Below are 25578 nucleotides of genomic sequence, written 5' to 3'. Positions count from 1 at the left end.
AAAGTAGAAAGAATAGTATAGATCCCCATGTACCCATCATCCAGCTTCAACAATGGTCAGCTCATGATCAGTCTTATTTTATGTATATTCCACCCAATATTGTCTTGAAGAAAATCTCAGACATATTTCATTCATAAATATTTCAGTATATATCTCTAAAAGATAAGAACACTTTTTAAAAACATATCTACAATGCCATTGTTATACCCAAACATAATTTAAAATACTTTAATGTCATCAGTTTTCTGCTAGTGTTAATTGCCCCTGTTGTCTTATAAATATATATTTTTTACACTTGTTTGAATCCAGATCCAAATAAGCTTCATGCATTGCAAACTGATGTCTTGTAAGTCTCTTAAACTATAGGTTCTACCTGCTTCTCTATTTTTTCTTTTTTGTTGCAATTCAATTGTTAAGATACCTGTTACATAAACACTGTATAACCTATTCCCTTGTCCCTTTATGTCCAAAAATTGCTGCTAGATCTATAGACTTGATCAGATTCAGGTTTAATATTTTTTTTTCAAAAATATTTTATAGGAGTGTTGTGTACTTCCATCAGGAACAACCATATAATGTTTGATTGATTTTCTCTTTTGTGATGTTAAGATTGAGCAATAGTTTCAAGTGTTATCACCCTTATTCATTCTTAATATTAATAAAATTTCCCATTCAGTTTTTCAAACATAAAAAGGTTGAAAGAATTTTACAATGAAAAGCCATACACACCCTTCACCTAGATCCTACAGTTAACATTTTACTATATTTGCTTCATCACATACCTATTTATCTATGCAATCCTTCTCTCCATCTATCCATCCATATCTCTTTTTTTGTGCATTTCAAAGTGAGTTGCAGTCATTAACATACCTTACCCTTAAATATTTCAGTATTTACATCATTAACTAGAGTTCAATGTTTGCTCACAGGTTTGTTTTTAGGTAAAATTTACATATAGTGAAAACATAGATCTTAAGTGTATCATTCAGTGAGTTTTGACAAGTGCATACACTTTTGTAACTAAAACCAACTATCAAGTTACAGGACATTACTGACACCCCCAGAAAGTTCCCTCATGCTTCCTTCCCAGTTGGTCCTGGGCACCACCACACCCCATGAGCAACTACTTATCTGATTTCCTTCACCATAGATCATTTTTGCTGTTACAGAATGTCATATAAATGGAATTATATAGTATATATTCTTTGGTGAAAGGTTTCTATGACTTGGCAGAAGGTTTCTGAAATTTAACCATATTGCTTCCTGTTAGTTTTTCCCCTACAGGTTTGAGCAATCATCAGTAATCATTATTTGTATATAAGTTACAAAACTGTGGTATTCTGTGTGAGTTTTTTTTTTTTAAGCTGAAATACTTAAAAACTTTCTTTATCAACTATGGGTGACCTCACAATTCAGATATGAGAAGAAAAATATTTTTCCTTTATTACCAGTTTTATAATGAGTTGATTCCCTAGCATCCTAGGGAAGGTATATAATGAGGGATTTTCTCCCTCATTAAGAAATTATATTTAAACACATTTGATATATTGTAATCCATTATGGTTGTTATTTTTACTGATACTTAAAATTGTTTCATGTTTGGTGGGAGTTTATTTGGATTGTCTCATGCATCCTTTTGACTCAACTTTATTAGCCTTTGATAGCTTCCTTGATTTCTGATATAACATGATTTTCCAGGTTCATCTTATGTATTTCCTCACTCAGACCCAGAATCAACCATTTCCCAAGGATTCTGGGTTCCATTCAGTGTGAAATAATATTTAGAGATTAGTCTGGGTGCTGGAGGAATTCATTGCTGCTGTGTTGTCATAGTTTCTAGGCTTTTTCAGTAGAAAGAGCTAGGAAATGTTTGTAGTTTGAGATAAAATATATCATAAAAAATACGAACTCATACTAATATTTCCAATTTAAAATCAGGATACAGGTTTTTACATAATTTCATCCATCTAGCGTCTGTATCTCGTCTTTTCTGCACTGAAAATCCTAGTTCCTAACGACACCAACATAATTATTAATTTGCTTTATCCAACAGTAAACAACATTTGCAGAATAACAATGCTAGTATTAGCACCAATATGATTACTAAAACCAATTTTAAGATTATTTTTCTCCTCAAAGGATGCATAGTCTAATTACTATGTTTTAAAGTTATTTGAAATAGTTCCTTTCTGTGTGGTTATACCAAAAACTCAATATACAAGTTCATATGTCTCATTTTGCTTTTGATTTTTAGGAATTTTTCTGAATTATGTAAAATAATAAATCCAAAAAGTCAAATCTGTTAAACAAGGTATATTCAGAGAAGTTTAAATTCTATCCCTGTCTCCTCAACCTTGTTTCCTTCTTTCCCCTAGGGGTTATCCATTTTTGTTTTCTCAATGATTTGTCTTATTTTTAAAAATAGTGATTATATATAAATATTTTTAATTGAGGCATAATTTATACATGTGAGTAAATATGGTAATATGGTGATAGAAATCAGAAAGTGGTTGCCTGGGTTTGACTAGAAAGAGGCTGAGGGGGCCGGGCGCGGTGGCTCACGCCTGTAATCCTAGCACTCTGGGAGGCCGAGGCGGGTGGATTGCTCAAGGTCAGGAGTTCGAGACCAGCCTGAGCAAGACCCCGTCTCTACTAAAAATAGAAAGACATTATATGGACAACTAAAAATCTATATAGAAAAAATTAGCCGGGCATAGTGGCGCATGCCTGTAGTCCCAGCTACTCGGGAGGCTGAGGCAGTAGGATCGCTTAAGCCGAGGAGTCTGAGGTTGCTGTGAGCTAAGCTGACGCCACGGCACTCACTCTAGCCTGGGCAACAAAGTGAGACTCTGTCTCAACAAAAAAAAAAAAAAAAAAGAGGCTGAGGGAATTTTCTGGGGTGATAGAAGTTTTTATCACTAACCTCCTGTCACCTTGCATATTGTACTTTTAGAAAGCATATTGTGCGTAAAGATGTTTCTGGGACAGTAAAGATTCTGTTTCAGGAAAGGAGAAAAGCAGTACTAGGATCACAAGGAAAAGATCATTTCTGGAGAGGGATCAGTGGGAATGGAGCATAAAATTCTAAAGTACAGTATCCTTAGACTAAAAATTTGGAAATAATTTTGTGTTACAAGATAAAGATCAAACTCTGTTTTAAAGAAAGGCAGGTTAGTTTTTAAGAAATTTTATTTGTTTTTAGTGATCCACAATTTATTTGCTACAATAATTTGGGTCTCATCAAACTCTTTTTAAAGAGTTTTTCACTCTTATTTTTTCAGATCTATTTTTAATGACTGATTCTTCCATTTTTTTTTTATTAGGGCAACAGAGAAATTTGCTGATTGTAAAACAAAACGTGACACCCCCACCTCATGCACTGTTGATTATTCTCCTGTGTATTTTGTCAACATGGAAGTCTGGGTAGAAGCAGAGAATGCCCTTGGGAAGGTTACGTCAGATCATATCAATTTTGATCCTGTAGATAAAGGTAATTATAAACCTGAATTTGAGAGTTTATTAGACTGAATAGCAGTTTATAAATTAAAGTGGTTTTTAGATTTTAATTAATGTAGGAACACAAGCATTTATTTTAGTGATTTTTATAAAGTCATTTTATCAATAATATTAAGTATAATTTGGAAAAAGAAAAATACCTGCAATCTAACCACACTCAGAGCTGTTTTCACTTTGAATATTCTCGTATTTTTCCAGTTCTCAAACATTTTATACCATTGTAATCACAATATACATGTTGTTTTTATTCTTTTTAAAAATTTGATGTATCATAAATGTTGTCTTTTGATACATGACCTGAAAAGATTAATAAATGTAATAAACTGATAAGAAAAACTAAAGTTTCTTTAGAAACCTTTCCTTTCCATTATACAGTATAGCATAGCATCGTTTTCAAAGAAATTTGTTCATTAGGTAAGAATAAATCAATATTGTAAATTAAAGAAAAATATAAAGAGTATATTTGAATTTGCATATGAAGTTATAAAAGTAAAACCTAATAAACACTATGATTTATTTTCTTCTTCAGTGAAGCCCAATGCACCACGTAACTTATCAGTGAGCAACTCAGAGGAACTGTCTAGTATCTTAAAATTGACATGGATCAACTCAAATATAAAGAATGTTATAAGACTGAAATATGACATTCAATACAGGACCAAAGGTGCCTCAGCTTGGAGCCAGGTAAACTTCAAGTTATTGTTTATTCAAATAGTCTTTCTTGCTGCCCTCTAACCTAAAAGTCTCAATCATTTTTGAATGTCTTAAGTTTCTGGTTATGTGAAATATTTTGCTTGACACCTCTTCTGGGTGTTTATTTCAAGCAAGGGCAAGCAGGAAGACACCGAGATAGAAAATACAGCTTTACTGTATACAGTAGCCTTCAAGTGAAACATGGAAGTGATACAGGGTGATAGGGAATGGCATTTTTGATGGGAGGTGAAATAAATACAAGTAATAAGCAAATTAGAGGAGTAAAAGTAAAGAGACTGTAAGGATAAAGTAGAGCATGAGTTGGCACACTACAGTCCACAAGCCAAAATCAGCATACCACCTGTTTTTGTATTAATAAATAAAGCTTTATTGGAGCATAGCCACGCTTATTTGCATACATATTATCTCTATTTTTATTCTACAATGGAAGAGTTGAGTAGTTGCAATGGAGACTATCTGGCCTACAGCCCTCAAATATTAGTAAATATTTAATCTAGCTCCTTACAGAAGATTTGTCAACCCCTGAGGGTAGGGGAAGGGACTGGTAGGGAACTTGTAAGACTGAGAAGGAAAAGGATGGTGTACTCAAAGATGATGCTGTCAGCAAAAGAAATACTTGGAGCTTTTTAAAAGGCTATCACCATAGCATTGAAGTACTCATACTATTCTGTTGTGATTCCATCTATCACTAATAGTTTGCTTTTGCTTTGTTGCTCTTGTCACAGTAATGAGCTTATAAGGGAATTGAGCCCGTGACCTTATTACTAATGTCCTCATTGCACTTACATAAAGGGTTCAGAATATAGTCAGAAAGAGCAATAAAACAAAATTGGATGAATGTTGCATGTTTTACAGAGAGGGTACGTACATACCTGAAGTTGTTCAAAATATGTTTTAATATCATAGAATCTTAATTCAGTGGTACAAAAAACTGACATCTATTTTGTATCCACTATTGAAGTTTTCAGAGTAGTAGAAAGAACCACAGTTATTTATTTATATTTAGTTTCCTCTCTTTTTATGGAAAGCCAAGTTTATCTACTGTGATAGGTTTTGTTTTTCTCGATTGGGCTGGAAATCTTCCTTTTGCCTATCCAGATCTACACTCTACCGTTTTCATTCCTGCTTTGTCATGGCATGCTTACCTGTATGGATTTCACCTGTGGGTTCTCATTCCGTCTAGTTTCATAGTAAGTTTGGTTAATGGAAGGAGGGATAGAAGAGGAGTGAGAATAACATGTTTATTTCCCCTGCTTCCTACCTGAGGGGGCTGCGTCTCTCAACCTAACGTGCCTGTTCCTTTCAAGGCAATGCTCTCTATCTGACCCTCTATTTTCAGTTTCTGGTACCACCTCTTATCCCTTCAGGCCTAGGAGTGGTAACAGCTACAAGCCCCAGAGTACTAACTGCAGTATCTAAGGATTCCCTGTACTCTGCCCATAGTCCTTTTACTAAGCTCTCTTTAAATTAATCTAAGTGGAGTGTGCTGTCCGTTTCCTTCTGAGGTTCTGAGTGTTATAGGCCCCATGGAAGAAAGAAAGAAAAGAAGGAATGGTAATAGATAGATGTTTCCATACTTTTTAAACCTAGTAACTTTACTGATTTTGACTGCTTCTTTACTTCATTTATCTCTCTCCAGAGGTTAAGTTTAATATAGTAGTCTTGTTTCATTAAATTAGTTTCTAAATTCTAACACAATTTAGGAATACCTTATTTACTGAGTTTTTTTTGGCCAATTTGCTTTGTTTTCAGATTCCTCCTGAAGATACAGCATCTACCCGATCTTCATTCACTGTCCAGGATCTTAAACCTTTTACAGAGTATGTGTTTAGGATTCGCTGCATGAAGGAAGATGGTAAGGGATTCTGGAGTGACTGGAGTGAAGAAGCAAGTGGAATCACATATGAAGATAGTAAGTAAATAAGTATGTGAAAAAATAAAGCTATTAGAATTCTGGCTGTAAATTGTGTCTTATATTAATAACATAGACCTCACTGCTGTTTACTTTGTGATCATTTTATTCAAACTATAGTATTTTACACTTCCATCTTTAAGGACATCAAGAGTAAAATTTAATATGCATTATTGATAGTATAAATCTGTTTGATACCTAATTAAAGAAAATTATCATGGAATGATGTCTTAGATACCATCAGAAAACCATTGACTTAACTATTGATAAATCCAGAACATTTTATTTAAGGAGTGTGGTCCAAAGATACCTCTAACTAGAGAATCATAGCCTGAACCATCAAAATCACACTATCTGGCAAAATATACCTTAGACTATCACTATCAAAGAAAATATTTGTACTATACCTTTTATTCATTTTTTTTTTTCTACCAGCACTTGATAAACACCTAGAAAAAGATTGATTCTGGAATTTTGGTTGGTTGGTTGGTTGATTTTTGTTTTCCATTTCCCCCATAGACAATATAATATGTATAGTATAGAATACAAAAGGCACAAAAGAGTGTACAATCTAAAGATTCCCTCTCCAAAGCAGCCAATTGTTACTCATTTCTTGTGTAGCCATCAAGAAATAATCCTGTGGCATATAGATTTTTCTTTTTTAACATTTTCCTGTCACAGTGTCACCCTTTAGGTCTCAAGGGCAACAGTTGTGGCTTAAAAACATCTTCTAGCACTTATATCCCTTTACTCCCAGCTCTACTAGACACTTAGGTCATTATGTTCATTGAGAATGTGAAAGGCAAAAAAGTACCCTTCTTTCCTAAGAATTTTCTCTCACATCTCATAAATGCCAGGAAAGATTCTGCTATTGCTGGTTTGCAGCTCCTTCACCAGATTCCTTTGTCTTGACCAGGAATTCTTAAACTGGGATTCTTGGGGCCTATAAAGGTACATGGATCCATTTTGGGGAGTTCATGAGATACCTGAAAATGTAGGTAAAATACTGTGATTAGTGCCTGTGTGCATTTTTCTGGGGAGAGGGAACATAATCTTTGTCAAATCAATGAGATCTCTAGAGCCCAAAAAGTTATGAACCATTGGACTAAGTGTTTTTTCAACTTAGTGAATGAAACCACTAGGTTCTCTTTAGGTTAGGAAATATTTCTGACCCATACAATTTTCTTTATAATTTCATGTTATTTATTCTGTTTGAATACTGCACCATACTTGTGTATTTATCCATTCGAACCTCCTGTACCGACAGCCTTTTTCCCAGCCTTCCTGATCTTCCTGTCCCCTTCTCTTTGCTATCTGTAATTCCTACTTCATGATCAACATATTACTGCTTTGATTTTCTTCAGATCCTTTCTTATTCTATTGAATACCATGTTTACAATTTATAAAAATTTTGAAAATTGATACTATAGAAAATTTTAAAACCTAATTACTTGTATTTAACACTTTGTTTTATAAAGTGCTGTTTGACATGATTGGTGATTATCATAACAATACTGTGAATTTGTTTTTATTATATCGTATCACTCTGAATCACCCCTACATAAAGTAATAAACTTATACTACTTTTACTACATTAAATTTGTTTTGTATTCTTATGTATATTTAGGGATTTTAGGCATGTATTTAAATATTTTTCAATTTGGTTTTTAGCAATAAGTATCAACTGATTCTAGTTTGTCTTTAAAAAATCAATAGTATCAAATGATTTTTCAAAATTTTTATAAATATAATCATAATATATAATATTCAATAGAATAAAAAGGGATTTGAATCAAATCCAAGCAATGTATGTTAATCAAGAAGAGGTAATTATAGAAGACAAAAAAAGAAGAGAGGACAGGCAAAGCAGGAAGGCTGGGGAAAAGGCCTGCCAGTACAGGAAGTTCAAATAGATAAATACATGAGTACAGTGCAGCACCCAAACAGTAAACAACATGAAATTATAAGAAATAGTGATGCATCTTTAGTTATTGCTTAGGATACATTTGTACATTTACAATTTTGAGGTTAGGAAAGAGTTCCAATATGATCTAAATCATGAGGCTATCACTCTAAGGAAGACCCCAGGTTATCATGATGGGATGGGAAAATGCTGGTATAAAGAGTTAGAAACACCATGCAATTGAAGGACAAGAATATTAAGAACAAAGAATAATTTGTAGGATTACATTTTACTGTTAAAACTTTTTATTTTAAAAGTTTATGTCTTTTCTTTAGGACCATCTAAAGCACCAAGCTTCTGGTATAAAATAGATCCATCCCATACTCACGGCTATAGATCAGTACAACTCATGTGGAAGGTAAAAATCACATTTATGTTCTTTTATTTCTTATACAAATACATTTTATATGGTATATGAGTGGAGGTTTTTTAACAAGTGTTTATTCATCTTAATATTAGCAAAGTATTTGATAACTATTTTCAATAAATAGAAACACAGAGCTGAAGCTTTATATAGAAGTCAGGTTCATAAACTATAGATAATAGGTAGTAAGCACAGTTCTATGAAAGTATAAGTTTTTTAAGAAGAGGGACCCTGTCTTATACTTTATGGAATTTTCCAGAGTGCCTCAGAAAACAATTAATAAAGGTTTGAGATAATCAAAATGTATGCTGATAAATAGATAAATGTGCATGAGTATATCATATTAAAAAAAGATAGAAAAATACTCAAGCATAAAATAAATTATTTAGGCCCACATAGCCACAGTGCAGGATTGTATACAGAAGTAAAAGCTAACAGAATGCTACTTCCCCTCTTTTAGTTGAGGTCGTGCTTTTACTCTTCATTCAGTATATAGCAATTTTACTTTAGTACAAGTTTAAAATGAGATTGCCTGTCCTTTCCAATTAAATATTTAGAGATTTAGCATAATGGCAGAATTTGTGAACATGAAGAAAAATTAACTTTAGTCAAGAGTTAAGAAATAATTTTTTTTAACTTACCTATTACAGACATTGCCTCCTTTTGAAGCTAATGGAAAAATCTTGGGTTATGAAGTGACTCTTACAAGATGGAAATCACATTTACAAAATTACACAGTTAATGACTCAAAACTGACAGTAAATCTCACAAATGATCGTTATATAGCAACCCTGACAGCAAGAAATGCAGTTGGCAGATCAGATGCATCTGTTTTAACTATTCCTGCCTGTGACTTTCAAGGTTTGTATCTGTGAGATGGAGCCTGACTCATGCATGGAATAAAGATGGTTAGGTATGGACAGGGCTCCCATAAAAAACACAAGTAGTCTAAGACTGACTGTTTCCTCGGTATTAGGGATGATCATATTTTTAGAAATTATTCAGCAGGTAGATTTCATCAGGATACATGAAATACTTACATCACTGCATGGCTCACTTAAACCTTGCAGTAAGCTATTTTATTCATTTAAGCATTTTCTGATTAATTACTTGGTTTTAAAAGTTTCTTTCAAGATTTTAAGAACTTCAAATACATATGTCTTAAATATGTTGTTTATCTGTAGCTTTATCTGTTGCTTTCAAAAAAGAAAAAATTGCAATGGCAAACTTATGTAACACAAAATATTTAAAGAATTTGGTGAAAGCAAAAATTTAAGTTTAAAAATAAATTTGCTGGGTACGGTGGCATGTGCCTATATTCAGTCCCAGCTACTTGGGAGGCTGAGATGGGAAGATCACTTGAGCCAGGTGTTCAAGGCTCAGCCTGAGCAACGAAAACTCCATCTCTAAAAAAATAATTTTAAAAATAAAAAATAAGTTGACTATCTACGTCACATGCAAGTTATAATAAAGTGCTTTTATGCAAGGAAATACATATTAACATATGCTATACAAATTGATAAATCACATTTTGAAAATGACTATAAAATGTGGAAATTTCAAATTTTTAAATATTCATTTATTATATCAGTATTCAAATTTTGTTTTAAAGCTTCTCACCCCGTAATGGATCTTAAAGCATTCCCCAAAGATAACATGCTTTGGGTAGAATGGACTACTCCAAGCAAATCTCCAAATAAATATATACTTGAGTGGTGTGTGTTATCGGATAAATCTCCCTGTATCCCAGACTGGCAACAAGAAGATGGTACCGTGTATCGCACCTATATAAGAGGTATACCTGGCTAGAAACACTTAAGTTGATATCGTTTTTCTAACTCTTTAGGCGGATTTTTCTTTTGCATTATTCTTTTCTGTTATAGGTGTTATAGTCCATTGAAAAGACTTCTGATTTATCATAGCTCCACTAATCATTAGATGTGTGACTCTTAGCAAGTCACACTTAACCACTCTGAACTATAGGGTCTCTTTATGGACAGAGTGGGGTTAATATTGTCTTTTTTTATACCCCAATATTGTTTTATCATCAAAGAAGACTCATAAAGCTGTAAAGTAATAGAGAAATATAAGAGAATCCAACTTTTGCTGCTGACTGCTGTTGTATGTTCTTTGTACCTGATTTAACTCCCTCATCCTTCAGGTGAGAAAATAGTTTCCTTGAGCATCTGGATGACTTATTTAACTTCTTACAGCCATCAAATAGGGGAAGCAGACTAGAACTCGGATTTCTTTATGTCTTTCAATTGGAAGCACTAAGAAAGAACAGGAAGTAATGATATAGAGAGCTCCAAAATGGATTGTTCTCTGTTAAGTTACTGTTTATTAAGTGGTTATAAAGTGATATAACAACTCTAAAGAAAAACCAAAAACACTCAGCTTGAATGAGCTTTTTTAATAAAGAAGAAGAATTTAGCTGTGAATAATATGATTAATCAGAGAAGACCCCTAAGCAGAGAAGAAATACTTCTCGTAAAGTTTTTAAGCTTTTTCATGAAATAGGCTCTTTGGCCCTCATTAACCTATTATTTAACATATAGTTTTAATAAACTTGGTTGTCTAATTTATCAACCTTATCAAATTAAAAACATGGTGTAACTAGGGAGGAGACAGATTGGAAAAAACTAGACAGTGGAAACTTTTTTTTACAAGCATAGCAAAGGCTCTGGATACATTAAGAGTGGGCATGTAACCCCATGTAGCTCAGTAGCCCTGAAAACATCACTGTTACAGCAGACTATAAAAAATTCTCATTTCTTCATAATATTGAGTCATCAAGAAAAGGTAACATCACTCTATTTAAGAAGGCAAAGGAACATATAATTTCATGAATATAGTAGTTAAGGAAAAATAAGTTCTTGTTGAAGGTATAAACTTAAGTAAAATAAGCACCTTATTTTTTGATGTGGACAGATAATACACTGTATAAAAAGAAAAATTTTACTGGTGCATGCTCAAAAAATAAATTACTGTGGTAATGTGGAGGGATTATAAATAAAGGAAGTTTTTAAGATAATGTTTTTTAGTTTTGGAGGAAATAGCACTAATTCTTTTTTTCCAACTCACCCAACAAACCAGGTCCATTAGTGCTTTTCCCTTGGTCTTATTAGTGGTATCTTGCTCATTAGGCAGTTCTCAGAGAATTAGGTAAGATATACAAAAATTGCTAACTCTTAAGTAAGACCCAGAGTAACTTGAGATCATTGTTTTAAATACAGTCATTACTTTTATTAATAATATATTTTTTATCCACTGTATTGGCAATACTTTTTACAAACAGTTTTACTCTATTAAGGTTGAATCCAGTACACAAAAGGTAATGCTTACTTAGAAAACTGCAGTTTTGAAAGAAAGTTAAGTGGTTATGAAATCATAATGTAAAAAAGAAAGGAATTAATTTCACTTTTTCATTATGAGAAAAAAATGCTAATCCGCTATTTTTACTTTAGGATACCTGGCAGAGAGCACATGCTATTTGATAACAGTTACTCCAGTTTATGCTGATGGACCAGGAAGCCCTGAATCTATAAAGGCATATCTTAAACAAGCTCGTAAGTCCAAACTCACTTTCTTTGAAAAATGTTGAGTTTCATATTAACAAAGTCATATCACTTTTAAGTAAGAATGTGTGTCATTATGTTCAAATAATTTTATGATAAGGAAATTTTACTAAATTCTAATGATTTTCAATTAGCAAATACATTTATTCTGTTTCAGCACCTTCCAAAGGACCTACTGTTCGGACAAAAAAAGTAGGGAAAAATGAAGCTGTCTTAGAGTGGGACCAACTTCCTGTTGATGTTCAGAATGGATTTATCAGAAATTATACTATATTTTATAGAACCAACATTGGAAATGAAACTGGTAATACAACCATATCAGTTACTAAGACTCAAATGTTTTTTCCCTAAGCTTTTAAATACTGACTTATGTTGTACATCTTATCATACTATATTATCTTCAAGAGACAACCTGAGAGTATACCTTATGGTTGTTTTCATGGTTCTATTGAAAAAATATTGTGTTGTGCTTATAGAAGAATATTATGTGTAGAATAATCAGAGTTATGAAAGTTGCTTCCTGGCAAAAATATTTTTATTCCCTTCTAATATAATGCCAAATATAGGCCAGGTGAAGCAAAAACAATGGGGTAGTTGAATAAAGCAGTTTTTTATTTCTTCCAGCTGTGAATGTGGATTCATCCCACACAGAATATACACTGTCCTCTTTGACTAGTGACACATTGTACATGGTACGAATGGCAGCGTACACAGATGAAGGTGGGAAGGATGGTCCAGAATTCACTTTTACTACACCAAAGTTTGGTAAGAAATAAATGAAGTTTGATCTTTTTCTTTTCCCTTTTTAAGCTTAATCAGGTTAGAAATGGACATAGTTTATATACTAATATTTTGTGGAAAAGTGCATCTTTGGATTCATGGAAACAAAGTGTTCATAAATTATGATTTTTATATTGTTTATCTAGTTTTGGTTGTTTCTTTAAACGATAGGAAGTATTATTCCTTACCTTTTTGGTGTTGTATGAACTGCTTCTGACCAAATTCACCTAAACTCTAAATCCCAAAAGAATTTGTATATCTTTCCAAGTAGCTTCATTTTCTTCACTGGTTTGGGTGTGGCATCTTTCTTTCTCTACTCTTGTTTGTTTCTTTTACAAACAGATTACTTGAAAGACTAGTCCACCCTAGTCTTTGCTTCCCTACCTCCAGCTTAGTCTAACCTGCTGAAATCAGGCTTCCAACCCCAGCATTCCACTGAATCCTTTCTGGTGTCACTCACAGAAGACCTCTTGGTTATCATATCCACTTCAAGCTTTTTGGTTTTCTTTTTTGTCCTTTTTTTAGCATTTGACTGTGTTGGCTTTTTCATCCTTGAAATTATCTCGTCCCTTGGTTTTTCTAATCATACTTTTCTTTGTTTTTCTAGTAGCACTTTTCTGAGTCTCCTTCCTCTTGTAAAAAACAAGTGCCTCCTTCGTATTCTCCTTTTCTGCTCTACTTTTAAATGTTTTGTATTCCCTAGAGCTCTGTTCTTAGCCCTGTTTCTTATCTGCCCATTCAAACTCCCTGTCCATGACTTCACCCATCCTCTCCTTCCCAAACGTGATTCTCTTCCTCTGTTCCATGCCACAACCACCCAAAACTTTGCCAAAGTCAGAAATTTAGATGTAATTTCAATACATTTCTTTGTATCTTTTTCCCTCACATAAGCCAAGTGTCAGGTCCTATGATTGTGCTTAACTATTACTTCTGCCTACACTTTCATCATCATTTCTTTCTTCAACTATAAGCTCTTCCTCATGCTCTGCACCTTTTCATGTCTTTCCCCAGTGCATTGTCCTCATTTAGGTTCTCACCTTCTCTTGTTTTGTCTGTTTTTATAGCCTCCCTAAGGCATACTTAAGCTAAATTCTTTCTTGTTCCCACTACATTTTGAATCATTATAGAAATTACCTTATTATGTTGTATTTATAAACCCCACCTCCAAGTGCTAACACAGTGAATGATAAATAGTAAACTCCATGTTCCTTGTTGGTTGAATGTTTGCTAATTAAGAGAATAAATGCATGAGTGACTATACAAAACAGATAATAGAAGATTCTGAGCTTTGCTTTCAGGGCCAATAATGAATGTATTAATAGTTTCTGGAATGAGGTTTGTTCCATGTTGTGGTGTGTTAATAGAATAGATACATAACAAATAATACTTTAAATAAAACTTTATACCATAATCTCTGGAAAAATAAAAACAAACTCTTAAAATATTTTTCTTGATTACAAAAGTAATATTCGTTATAGGGAGGGAATTTAGACTATACAGTAAAATACAAAGAGGAAGAAAAATCAGTCCTAATCCCTTACCCAAAAATAATCTAACATATTTTTGTATCGTTTACTTTTTTCTATATATGCATTTTATTCCAAAATTTAGATCATGATCATTAGTATTACTTCATAATTTGCTTTTTTTCAATTACCTATCTGTTGTTTCATGGATCCATTGTGGCTTCTTCACATGGCATGGGTCTTTCCACCAAGGACCTAACAGCTTACTTGAAGAAGTATGGCATAAGTAAACAAAGCAAATGGAGAACCGACGGGCTATGTAGACAGTAAATAAAGTAGGAATTTAAAGATATCAGTTGAGGGGCGAAGTGAGTCATCGTCAAAGAAGGTTTTATGGAGGAGACAATACCTGAGCCTTACAGTTAGGATGTGGACAAATAGGAAGAGAGTGGCATCTTAGAAAGTGGCATGAGCAAAGGCCCAGGCATGAAAACATAAAAGCTTTAAGTTTAGTAAAGGAAAAGCTCTGCCTAAATTAGATTTGGCATTATATATATAAGATCCTTAGCATTTTTTTTTTTCTTTTTTTTTTTTTTTTGAGACAGAGTCTCACTCTGTTGCCCGGGCTAAAGTGAGTGCTGTGGCATCAGTCTAGCTCACAGCAACCTCAAACTCCTGGGCTTAAGCGATCCTACTGCCTCAGCCTCCCGAGTAGCTGGGACTACAGGCATGCGCCACCATGCCCGGCTAATTTTTTGTGTATATATATATATATTTTAGTTGTCCATATAATTTCTTTCTATTTTTTTTTAGTAGAGACGGGGGTCTCACTCTTGCTCAGGCTGGTCTCGAACTCCTGACTTCGAGCGATCCACCCACCTCGGCCTCCCAGAGTGCTAGGATTACAGGCGTGAGCCACCGTGCCCGGCCAGGTCCTCAGCATTTAAGAGTTAATATATGCCAACCCATAATTTATGCCCAAGCATTGATCTGATTTCTTGATTTCTACTGGGCTTCATAGGATGGTAGGGTTACTTACAAAGGGATATGGCTATGTGTAGTGGGAAGAGAAAAGTGAGTAGTATATGGCTGCAGTGTTACTTTCATACATTACTTTGTATGTATATGGCTGCAGTATTACTTTCATTACTTTGTATGAAAGTAATACTGCATTATGTAGGGCAATATTGTATATAATATTGCATTAAATAATATCCCATTATAGGGAATTTAGACTATACAGTAAACTACAAAGAGGAAGAAAAATCAGTCCTAAGTCCTATATCAGATATATCACCTTTTTAAAAATGGGTAAATAGCTATTAAAAATTGTTTGAGAGTTGTGTTTTTATTCCTCATAGGTTGAATTTTTAGTTCAATTTGGTTATTCTATAGCTTTTCCAGTTTTACCCAGTATTCCTACTTGTTCTGACATAATTTGAGTTCTAACACTCGTTACTATATAGACAAAGATAAGCTTTTGCTAAGATTCTGCTGAATGCAGATCATAAATGTAATAAAGGGGCAGTTTGAAAGCTCTAATTTACCAGGTAGATTATCCAGTTAACTGAACTATATCATTTGAATCCCCCAACCAGCATATATTTTATGCTTACTATGTGGCCAGGTAACTTTGTAAGGCATAAATGGCTAGAATATGATTTCCTAAGGAGGGCGGTGGGAAAACTAGCTTTAAGTCTGAAAAGGCTGTAAAAAAAATTAGGATGGTATTTCATCTTTTCAACAGTAGTCTAGTTGGGAAGTTGTATTATTTCTCCTTGGTATGTGTCAACAGTTATTTCCCATCACACCCCTTTCTTTGTTTTTCAGCTCAAGGAGAAATCGAAGCTATAGTCGTGCCTGTCTGCTTAGCATTCCTATTGACAACTCTTCTGGGAGTGTTGTTCTGTTTTAATAAGCGAGACCTGTAAGTACCCTTATTCATATATTTGCATTTTCCTTATAGCTTTATTGAGGCATAATTTATGTGTAATAAAATTCATCCATTTTAAGGGTGCAGTTTGATGGATTTTTCTAATTACATACTAATATATAACTAAGCACTATAATCAAGATGTAGAACATTTCCATCACCGTAAAAAGTTTTCTAATTCTGTTTTATAGTCTATTCTCTACCTCAGTCCCTGACTCCTGGCAGTCATTGATCTGTTCTCCATAACTGTAGTTTTGCCTTTTCTAGAATTCTGTTATACAGATGGAATCAAATAGCATATAATGTTTTGTGTATGACATCTTTCACTTAGTATGATATTTTTGAGATTCATCCATGGTGTTCCATATACTGTTATTTTTCTGTTTTTTATTGCTGAGTAGTTATTCTATAGAATGGATATATCAAAATATTCATCCATGAGGGATGTTTAACTTGTTTCCAATTTTTGGCTATTATGAATAATGTTGCTATGAACATTCACATACAATGCTTTGTGTGGGCATATGGTTTCATTTATCTTGAATAAATAACTAGGAGTAGGAATGCAAGGTCCTGTGGTAAGTGTATGTTTTAACTTTATAAAAAACTGCCAAACTTTTTCAAAGTTGGCTATGCCATCTTGCATTCCCACTAGCAGTGTTCCATATCATCACCAATATTTGGTACTAATACTATCAGTTTTTTAATTTTAGTGATTCTTCCTAGGGTGTGGAATACTGTCTCATTGTGGTTTAATTTCCATTTCTCTGATGACTAGAAATGGATTCTTTCATGTGTCATTTACATATCTTCTTTTGTTACGTGTCTGTTGAAATCTTTTGCCCATTTTCAAATCGGGTTGTTTATTTTGTTTATATTAAGCTATAAAAGTTCTTTGTATGTTCTGGTTACAAAATTTTTATCAAAATTTGTTTTGCAAATTTTTGTTCCTTCTGTGCTTTGCCTTTTTGTTTTCTTAACTATAACTTTATTTATTTATTTTTTTTGAGACAGAGTCTCACTCTGTTGCCCAGGCTAGAGTGCCATGGTGTCAGCCTAGCTCACAGCAACCTCAAACTCCTGGGCTCAAGCAATCCTTCTGCCTCAGCCTCCCGAGTAGCTGGCACTACAGGCATGTGCCACCATGCCCGGCTCATTTTTTTCTATATATATTGTTAGCTGTCCAGATCATTTCTATTTTTAGTAGAGACGGGGTCTTGCTCTTGCTCAGGCTGGTCTCGAACTCAAGCAATCCTCCCGCCTCGGTCTCCCAGAATGCTAGGATTACAGGCGTGAGCCACCGTGCCCGGCCTTAACTATAACTTTAGAAAAGCAAAAGTTTTTAATTTTGAAGTTCATTTTATCAGTTTTTTATTCCTCTGGTGCCTACATTTTGTGTCCTGTTTAAGAAATCTCTGCTTAACCAAGTGTCACAAATATTTTCTGATGTTTTCTTCTAGAAGTTCAATAGTTTTAGCTCTTATGTCTGTGATCCATTTTGAGTTTGGGGGTATTTTTTTGGTTTTTTTGAGATGGGGTCTCACTGTCGCCAAAGCTGAAGTGCAGTGGTGTGATCACAGCTCACTGTAGCTTCAGACTCCTAGGTTCAAATCATCTGCCTGCCTCAGCCTCCCAGGTAGCAGGGACTGTAGGCATGTGCCACCATGCCCAGCTAATTTTTTTTTTTTTTTTATTTTTGCCCAGACTGGTCTTAAACTCCTGGCCTCAAGCAATCCTCCCACTTTGTCCTCCCAAAGTGCCAGGATCACAGATGTGAGCCACCACGCATGGCCCATTTTGAGTTATTTTTGTGCATGGTATCAGGTCAGGGTCAAGGTTCATTTTGTTCCCACAGATACATAGTCTTTTCAAAATATATGACATTAGAACTATCTTTTTCCCATTCAATTGCTTTGGTACCTTCGCCAAAAGCAATTATCCATATAAGTCCATATTTATTTCTTGACTCTTAATTCTGTTAATCTATATGCCTGTTCATATGCCAATACAGTGCTGTCTTGATTAGTATAGCTCTATAGTAAGTTTTGAAAATAGGTAGAATTCCTCCAGTATTTCTTTTTTTTTTTTTTTTCAGAATTTTGGCTAGGTCCTTTGCCTTTCATATAAATTTTAATAGCAGCTTATCAATTTCCTTCAAAACAAACACTGCTATAATTTTGATTGGGATTTTATTGACTCTATAGATCAATTTGGGGAGAACTGAAGTCTTAGCACTATTAGTCTTTCAGTCCATCAACCTGGATTCCTGGATTGTCTCTTTACTTACCTGGGTTTTGTTTAATTTCCTTTTGCAGTGTGTTTTGTAGTTTGAAGTGGACAGGCCTTGCACATCTTTTGATAAATTTATTCCTAAGTATGTTTTTTTTCTTACTGTAAATAGAATTTTAAAATTTTCTAATTGTTAGTATATAGAAATACAATTTTTTAAAAATGTATTGATTTTGTATACTGAAACCTTGATAAATTCATTTATTAGTAGCCTTTTGGATTCCTTAGGATTTTCTGCATAAACAGTCATGCTGCTTGGAAGTAATTATAGTTGTTGTTACGCTTTTAGTTCTTTTTCTTGTCTTAATGCACTGGCTAGAACCACCAGTACAATGTTGACTACAAGTGATAAGAGCTAACATCTTCACATTCCTGACTTTAGAGGAGAAAGCATTTAGTCTTTCATCATTACATGTGATCTTAGCTTACTAGATTAAGTGGGTTTTTTTTGTTTTTTTTTTTTTCGCCTTACTACTTCCTCCAGGAGGAAGTTCTTATATTTCTGTTTTGCTGGCAGTTTTTATCATGAATGGGTGAATTTTGTCAAGTGCTTTTTCTGAATCTGTTGAGATCATATGGTTTTTTCTCCTTCCTTCCATGAATATGGTAAATTTTATTGATTTTCATATACCATCCTTGCATTCCTTGGGTTTTGCTACATTCAATTTGTTAATTTTTACATCTGTATTCATGTGTGATGTTAGTGTGTCCTTTTTTGTGTGTGATGTCTTTAGTTTTGGAATCGGGGTAATAGCTCATAAAATTAATGGGAACATGTTACCTCCTTTATTTTCTGGAACAGTTCGTGTAATATTGGTACTGTTGCCTTTTTAAATTAGAATTCACAAGTGAAGCCATTTGGACCTAGAGTTTTCTTTGTGGGAAGATTTTCCGTTAAAAATCCAATTTCTTTATAGCAAAGCTTTCTTTTTCTTGAATCTGTTTTGGTAATTTCTGTCTTTCAAGGAATGCATCCATTGGTTGGTTGGTGTATTCGTCTACGTTGTCAGCTTTACTGCTTTTTCATACTACATCCAGATTGTATAGGTGTTTCTTGCAGGAGAGTCAGTCTGATAGGATCTCACTCTGCCTTACCAGAAGCACCATTTTTATTAGTCATTTTAATTTTTATATGTGAACTTATTTTCAAGATGGTTCACTTCCTATATACTTAATGGACCTCTAACTTTGAGCTAGGAACTATATTAAGGTAAACAAGTTACTTAAGTAGGTTTTTGATAATATGACTATCCCGATTGAATTGGGTATCTTAAATGTTAACCTTTCTTCCCTGTAAAAAAAGATAATTTATCATATTTTATTTGGTATCAATTTGAACATTTTTTTAATCTAATTTGTTATCTGGGTTAAGTGGAAATTGAACGTTCATTTTTGCTTTTGTTGGGAGGGGGTGTACCACATGTTGTGGCCTGGATAAAGTTTTTAAGTAGTTTTTACTGCAGAATTTTAAGAGATTTTCTTTTAAAATATTGAATACTTATTATTAGCTTTAGCCTTGTTAACAGGTCTTTATTATGAATACATTAAGATCCTTATGCATTTTTAACAATATTTTTCTATTGGTTATAAGAAAAATAGTATTTTTGTTTGGCTTTGGGGTAAAGTAGGTTTGTTTTTTTTTTTTTTTAGATTTAGCTCATTGGTTTGGTTCTTAAAATTCTTACATCAACATGTTTAGAAATAGGGACTATTCATTGTTTATTACATGTGGTTCTTTTCAGAATTAAAAAACACATCTGGCCTAATGTTCCAGACCCGTCAAAGAGTCATATTGCCCAGTGGTCACCTCACACACCTCCAAGGGTAAGATAAAATGCTTTTGAGTAGTTTATTAGGGTACATTTGTAGAGTTCAACCAAGAGATATTCAGGCTGAATCAAAGAGTACATGAAAATAAAAGTTACATAATGAAAATTTTTCTTTTCTTCTTTTTTTTTTTTTTTTTGAGACAGAGTCTCGCTTTGTTGCCCGGGCTAGAGTGAGTGCCGTGGCGTCAGCCTAGCTCACAGCAACCTCAAACTCCTGGGCTTAAGCGATCCTACCACCTCAGCCTCCCGAGTAGCTGGGACTACAGGCATGCGCCACCATGCCCGGCTAATTTTTTCTGTATGTATTTTAGTTGGCCAGATAATTTCTTTCTATTTTTTTTAGTAGAGACGGGGTCTCGCTCTTGCTCAAGTTGGTCTCAAACTCCGGACCTTGAGGGATCCACCCACCTCGGCCTCCCAGAGTGCTAGGATTACAGGTGTGAGCCACCATGCCCGGCTGAAAATTTTAATCAAATTTTAAAATACAGTACATCATCTTAGCATTTGTTCTGATATTCCTAATTCTCTATTTAGTAAACATAACAAATATTTGGTTGAACTAGCAAACTGAAAACTTAAAGTGCTAAAACTCCTATGATGATAACTCTGTTATAAGGCAAGTATTTTGGATTGAATAAAAGAACCAAGTTTTGGCCAGGCGCGGTGGCTCACGCCTGTAATGCTAGCATTCTGGGAGGCTGAAGCGGGAGGATCACTCAAGATCAGGAGTTCGAGACCAGCCTGAGCAAGAGCGAGACCCTGTCTCTACTAAAAATAGAAAGAAATTAGCTGGACAACTAAAAATATATAGAAAAAAATTAGCCAGGCATGGTGGCACATGCCTGTAGTCCCAGCTACTCAGGAGGCTGAGGCAGAAGGATGGCTTAAGCCCAGGAGTTTGAGGTTGCTGTGAGCTAGGCTGATGCCACGGCACTCACTCTAGCCCGGGCAACAGAGCAAGACTGTCTGAGGAAAAAAAAAAAAAAAAAAAACACAACCAAGTTTAATAGTCTACCATTTAGCACTGATGAAATGACTTCTGGGAATCTACACTAAACTCTTTAAATATACCCCAAAGGGGAAATCATTTGTATTTATCATATAAAATTCAAGGGTTATTGGAGGATAACAGTTCAGGTTCCATTTTTCTTAATGTTCTCTAGTTTGCTATCTAGTTACTCCTAGGCTGCATAGTCTAGGCATGAAATAATTAAATACATTTTGATAAGCTAATGGTCTACAAATAGTAACACCAACAATACTAATTTGGAACTTCTGAGGAAATACAGCCTGATTCAGATTTCTTAGACTCTGTCTAAAAAACAGTCTCACTCTGTTGTCTGGGCTAGAGTGCCATGCCATGGTGTCTGCCTAGCTCACAGCAACCTCAAACTCCTGGGCTCAAGCGATCCTCCTGCCTCAGCCTCCCAGGTAGCTGGGACTACAGGCAGGTACCACCACACCCAACTCATTTTTTCTTCTTCTTCTTTTTTTTTTTTTAGTTGTCCAGCTAATTTCTTTCTATTTTTAGTAGAGACAGGGTCTCGCTCAGGCTGGTCTTGATCTCCTGACCTCAAGTGATCTTCCTGCCTTGGCCTCCCAGAGTGCTAGGATTACAGGCGTGAGCCACCACAGCTGGCCAGACTTATTTTATAATATCCAAAATTTGAGTAATTGACAGTGATTTAGTGATGTAATATGAGTTATTTCTTCACCACTGAAAGTTACTGGGAAGTTTCAGAGATGTATTATCTCTATGGCTTTAATTAATATTTGCCATATATATCCGAATTTCTAAATGAACTTATAAGTAATTATCCATTTTTTCTCTTTCTTAGCACAATTTTAATTCAAAAGATCAAATGTATTCTGATGGCAATTTCACTGACGTAAGCGTTGTGGAAATAGAAGCAAATGATAAAAAGCCTTTTCCAGAAGATCTGAAATCACTGGAACTATTCAAAAAGGAAAAAGTTAGTACTGAAGGACATAGCAGTGGTATTGGGGGGTCTTCATGCATGTCTTCTTCAAGGCCAAGCATTTCTAGCAGTGATGAAAATGAGTCTGCACAAAATACTTTAAGCACTGTCCAGTACTCCACTGTAGTACACAGTGGCTACAGACACCAGGTTCCATCAGTCCAAGTCTTCTCAAGATCCGAGTCCACCCAGCCCTTGTTAGATTCAGAGGAGCGGCCAGAAGATCTACAGTTAGTAGATAATGTAGATGGCGGTGATGGCATTTTGCCCAGGCAACAGTATTTCAAACAAAACTGCAGTCAACATGAAACCAGTCCGGATATTTCACATTTTGAAAGGTCAAATCAAGTCTCATCAGTCAATGAGGAAGATTTCGTTAGACTTAAACAGCAGCAGATTTCAGGTGTTTCACAGTCCTGTGGATCTGGGCAAATGAAAATGTTTCAGGAAGTTTCTGCAGCAGATGCTTTTGGTCCAGGTACTGAGGGACAAGGAGAGAGATTCAAAACAGCTGGGATGGAGGCTGTGCTTGATGAAGGAATGCCTAAAAGTTACTTACCACAGACTGTAAGACAAGGTGGCTACATGCCTCAGTGAAAGACTAGTTTCTGTTACAACTTCAGAAGTACCTATAAAGTAAAGCTAAAAATATTATCTGTGAATTCAGATAAAAAGTAATCTTCACTCTCTGAAGGTGATCATTTGCCCTTAAGGACAAAAATGTACTGAACTCTCCATGGGCTGTTTCCATCCCAGACTATCTGGGATTCTTCTTTAAGCACTACATAAACTGACTTTATCCTTTGAAAAGCTGAATGACTTTGTGCTGTTTCAGGATGTTTGCACTGAAGAAAAACAGAAAGCTTGTCTGAAATTTATAAAGTAAAACTTCTTGTTTTGCTACAGAGAAAACAGAAGGTATTTAAATAATAAGCAGTGATAAACTTAGCACAGCTATACTAATTTTGATGTGAGTAGTCATCAAATAAAGTGGCTTAGAAACAATTAATATAAAAATTTAGAGGAACAAGGTCTAGATTGTCTACTTTACCTGACAACATAATTAAAAAAAGAGGTCCACAGGACATAACTATATGAGCCCAGCTTTTTTGTAGTTTGACAAAAAAGGGAGGGAGGGCCTCATGTTCATATCAACATATAAAATATTCCTTAGTTCCCTTCCTTTGGGGAACGATGCTGCCAGTTGTTGCTGGAGGAATTCTGGAGCTTTAACTTGACATGTTAAAAATGTTTTTTTAAAATATATAATCAATTTCATTAATTTTCAAAAATTTGCTTTCTATTATTGACAGCCTCTTTAAAGATCCATCTCACAAACTCAAGAACTAGGAATGTCACATTTAAAAATTGTTTGCCATTTTTAAAGGCTTAAACTGTTGACATTTTCTGTGCATATATATAAAATATATAAGCATCATTAAGACTTCAAAGAATTTGGTGATGAAGCACTTTATACAGTATGTTTTCAGTTTAAAGTGTGTTTGGGGGGTTTTTGGTTTGTTTTTCACCACTGATCAGAAAGCAAAAGTGTGTTTTGAGTATACTTTGTTTTTATTTTTAAGTAGGGCATGAAACAAACTAAGTTAGAGGACTCAAGCAGCATTTACCAAAACAAAACAGAACCCCAAAAATGTACGTATCATTCTTAGCAAATATCCTCATTGTAGGGACACTTAATAAAGAGAGAGTATTTTGATATCTGTGAGTTCTAGTGGAACTTAGTTCCACATTGTGATTTAGGATTTTTTTCCTTTTCTTTTTCTTTTTTTTGAGATGGGGTCTTGCCATGTTGTCCAGGCTGGTTGTGAATTCCTGGGCTCAGGCAATCCTCCTGCCTCAGCCTCTCTGGGACTATAGGCATGAGCCACTGCACCCAGCTTGTTTAGAAATATTTTAAACCTCTTCTTAAGAAGTGAGCCAGACCTCCAGAGTTTAGTGCTAAAGCCACTAATGCATTTATGCTGTCCCCTAACCACCACATGTGACATGGAGGCAAGGGCTAAAGATAGAGGCTGAGGAAGTAAGAGGAAACTGTCATGCATCATTAGTGGTTGACTACTACTTCAAGTGGGTTCAGAGGAAATAGGTTTTTTTTTTGTCATAATTAAGTTATGGAAGCCAGGCAGACTTAAAATAGTTTGTGGAGATTATTGAATAAAAAACTACGAAAACTTGGTATACATTTACAATTGAAACGTAATTCTAGTTTTTAGTCAGAATATTGTTCATGTTAGACTTCCTGTTTACTTTATTCTTTGTATTCTTGCATTTATATAAATGCCTAATACTTTTCAGTTCATTCACATATATGGTCTGTGAGTAGATGCTTTATTCTGATATATTCAATTTCCTACTTTAGGCAAAAGTAGATTGGTAGAATGAGGAAGATAGGGACATAGAGATGCAAATTCACACAAGATAGTGGCAACACCACCATTATCTTGGTCATCAAAAGCTGGGCCAGATCAGGACTGGATTCGTCTTGCTATGTATGTCTGTTAGGAAGTTTATACCTGTTACATTTTCCATTTCCTCAAAAATAAGTAGTCATGTTATTGTAATCGTGCTTAGCTGTAATCTTCCTCATAACAGTAGCCATGTTGTAGTGTGAAGTTTATACAGTTTGGGGGCAGTTTTAAAATGTGAACTCGTGATCTAAGGGGATGAGAATGAAGGGTCGTTGAAGACAGGACTTCATGTAAGCAGATTTGCATGTTAAAATCTGTATAGAGCATGGTACAGTAAGTGAATGCCCACGGCCACAAGAGCACTTTAGACATTAAGTGGATATATGGTTACTGTGCAAAAAGTCATTCAGGAAATGAATATCTATTTGAGCACTAATATGTAATGTACATCTTTGCCCTAAAAAGCAATCATAAAACTTGTTTTAAATACAAAATTACTTTCCTAGAGCATGTCTTAGAATAATCTATGTTTTTATGCACGTATATTGTATTTTAGATAAACAGAATATTTTAGGTTTACGTACAAACTAGTCTAATAAAGTCAGTGGATTTATTACTCTTTAAATCTTTAGTGTCTAAAAATGCCATTTAAAGTAATGCCAGCACATAAGAAAACAGCCTTTGTGGACAAAACTAATTCACTGCTTCGACAACTGCAGTTGCCCACTTTAGGATTTAAAAAAAAAAGATCTAACATGTTACGTGTGTTGCTCTTGTAATTTGACTGTCAGTTACTGGTGTCTATGGTATCCTACCCTCATATCTC

At 34.5% G+C, this 25578-nt stretch overlaps 1 protein-coding gene across 3 annotated transcripts in view; it reads left to right on the top strand.

Moving 5' to 3' along the window:
- Window positions 1–25179, top strand: part of IL6ST (interleukin 6 cytokine family signal transducer) — a 47406-nt gene extending 22227 nt beyond the window's left edge. For 2 of the 3 annotated variants that reach the window (XM_069492790.1, XM_069492789.1), the window contains exons 6-17: window positions 3324–3490; window positions 4046–4200; window positions 5983–6142; window positions 8381–8463; window positions 9120–9330; window positions 10082–10264; window positions 11937–12038; window positions 12205–12351; window positions 12672–12812; window positions 16124–16220; window positions 20258–20339; window positions 22183–25179. In XM_069492790.1, coding sequence (XP_069348891.1) covers window positions 3324–3490; window positions 4046–4200; window positions 5983–6142; window positions 8381–8463; window positions 9120–9330; window positions 10082–10264; window positions 11937–12038; window positions 12205–12351; window positions 12672–12812; window positions 16124–16220; window positions 20258–20339; window positions 22183–22920 — 2266 coding nt within the window. In that variant the 3' untranslated portion in view covers window positions 22921–25179. Of the gene's footprint in view, window positions 1–3323; window positions 3491–4045; window positions 4201–5982; window positions 6143–8380; window positions 8464–9119; window positions 9331–10081; window positions 10265–11936; window positions 12039–12204; window positions 12352–12671; window positions 12813–16123; window positions 16221–20257; window positions 20340–22182 lie in introns of those variants that run through there. The other variant, XM_069492791.1, reaches the window with a different exon arrangement.
- Window positions 25180–25578: the final 399 nt, after the last annotated feature.

This window comes from Eulemur rufifrons, chromosome 17 (assembly GCF_041146395.1).
Source record: "Eulemur rufifrons isolate Redbay chromosome 17, OSU_ERuf_1, whole genome shotgun sequence".
NCBI classification, from domain to species: domain Eukaryota; kingdom Metazoa; phylum Chordata; class Mammalia; order Primates; family Lemuridae; genus Eulemur; species Eulemur rufifrons.
This window is presented reverse-complemented; position numbering and strand designations above follow the sequence as displayed.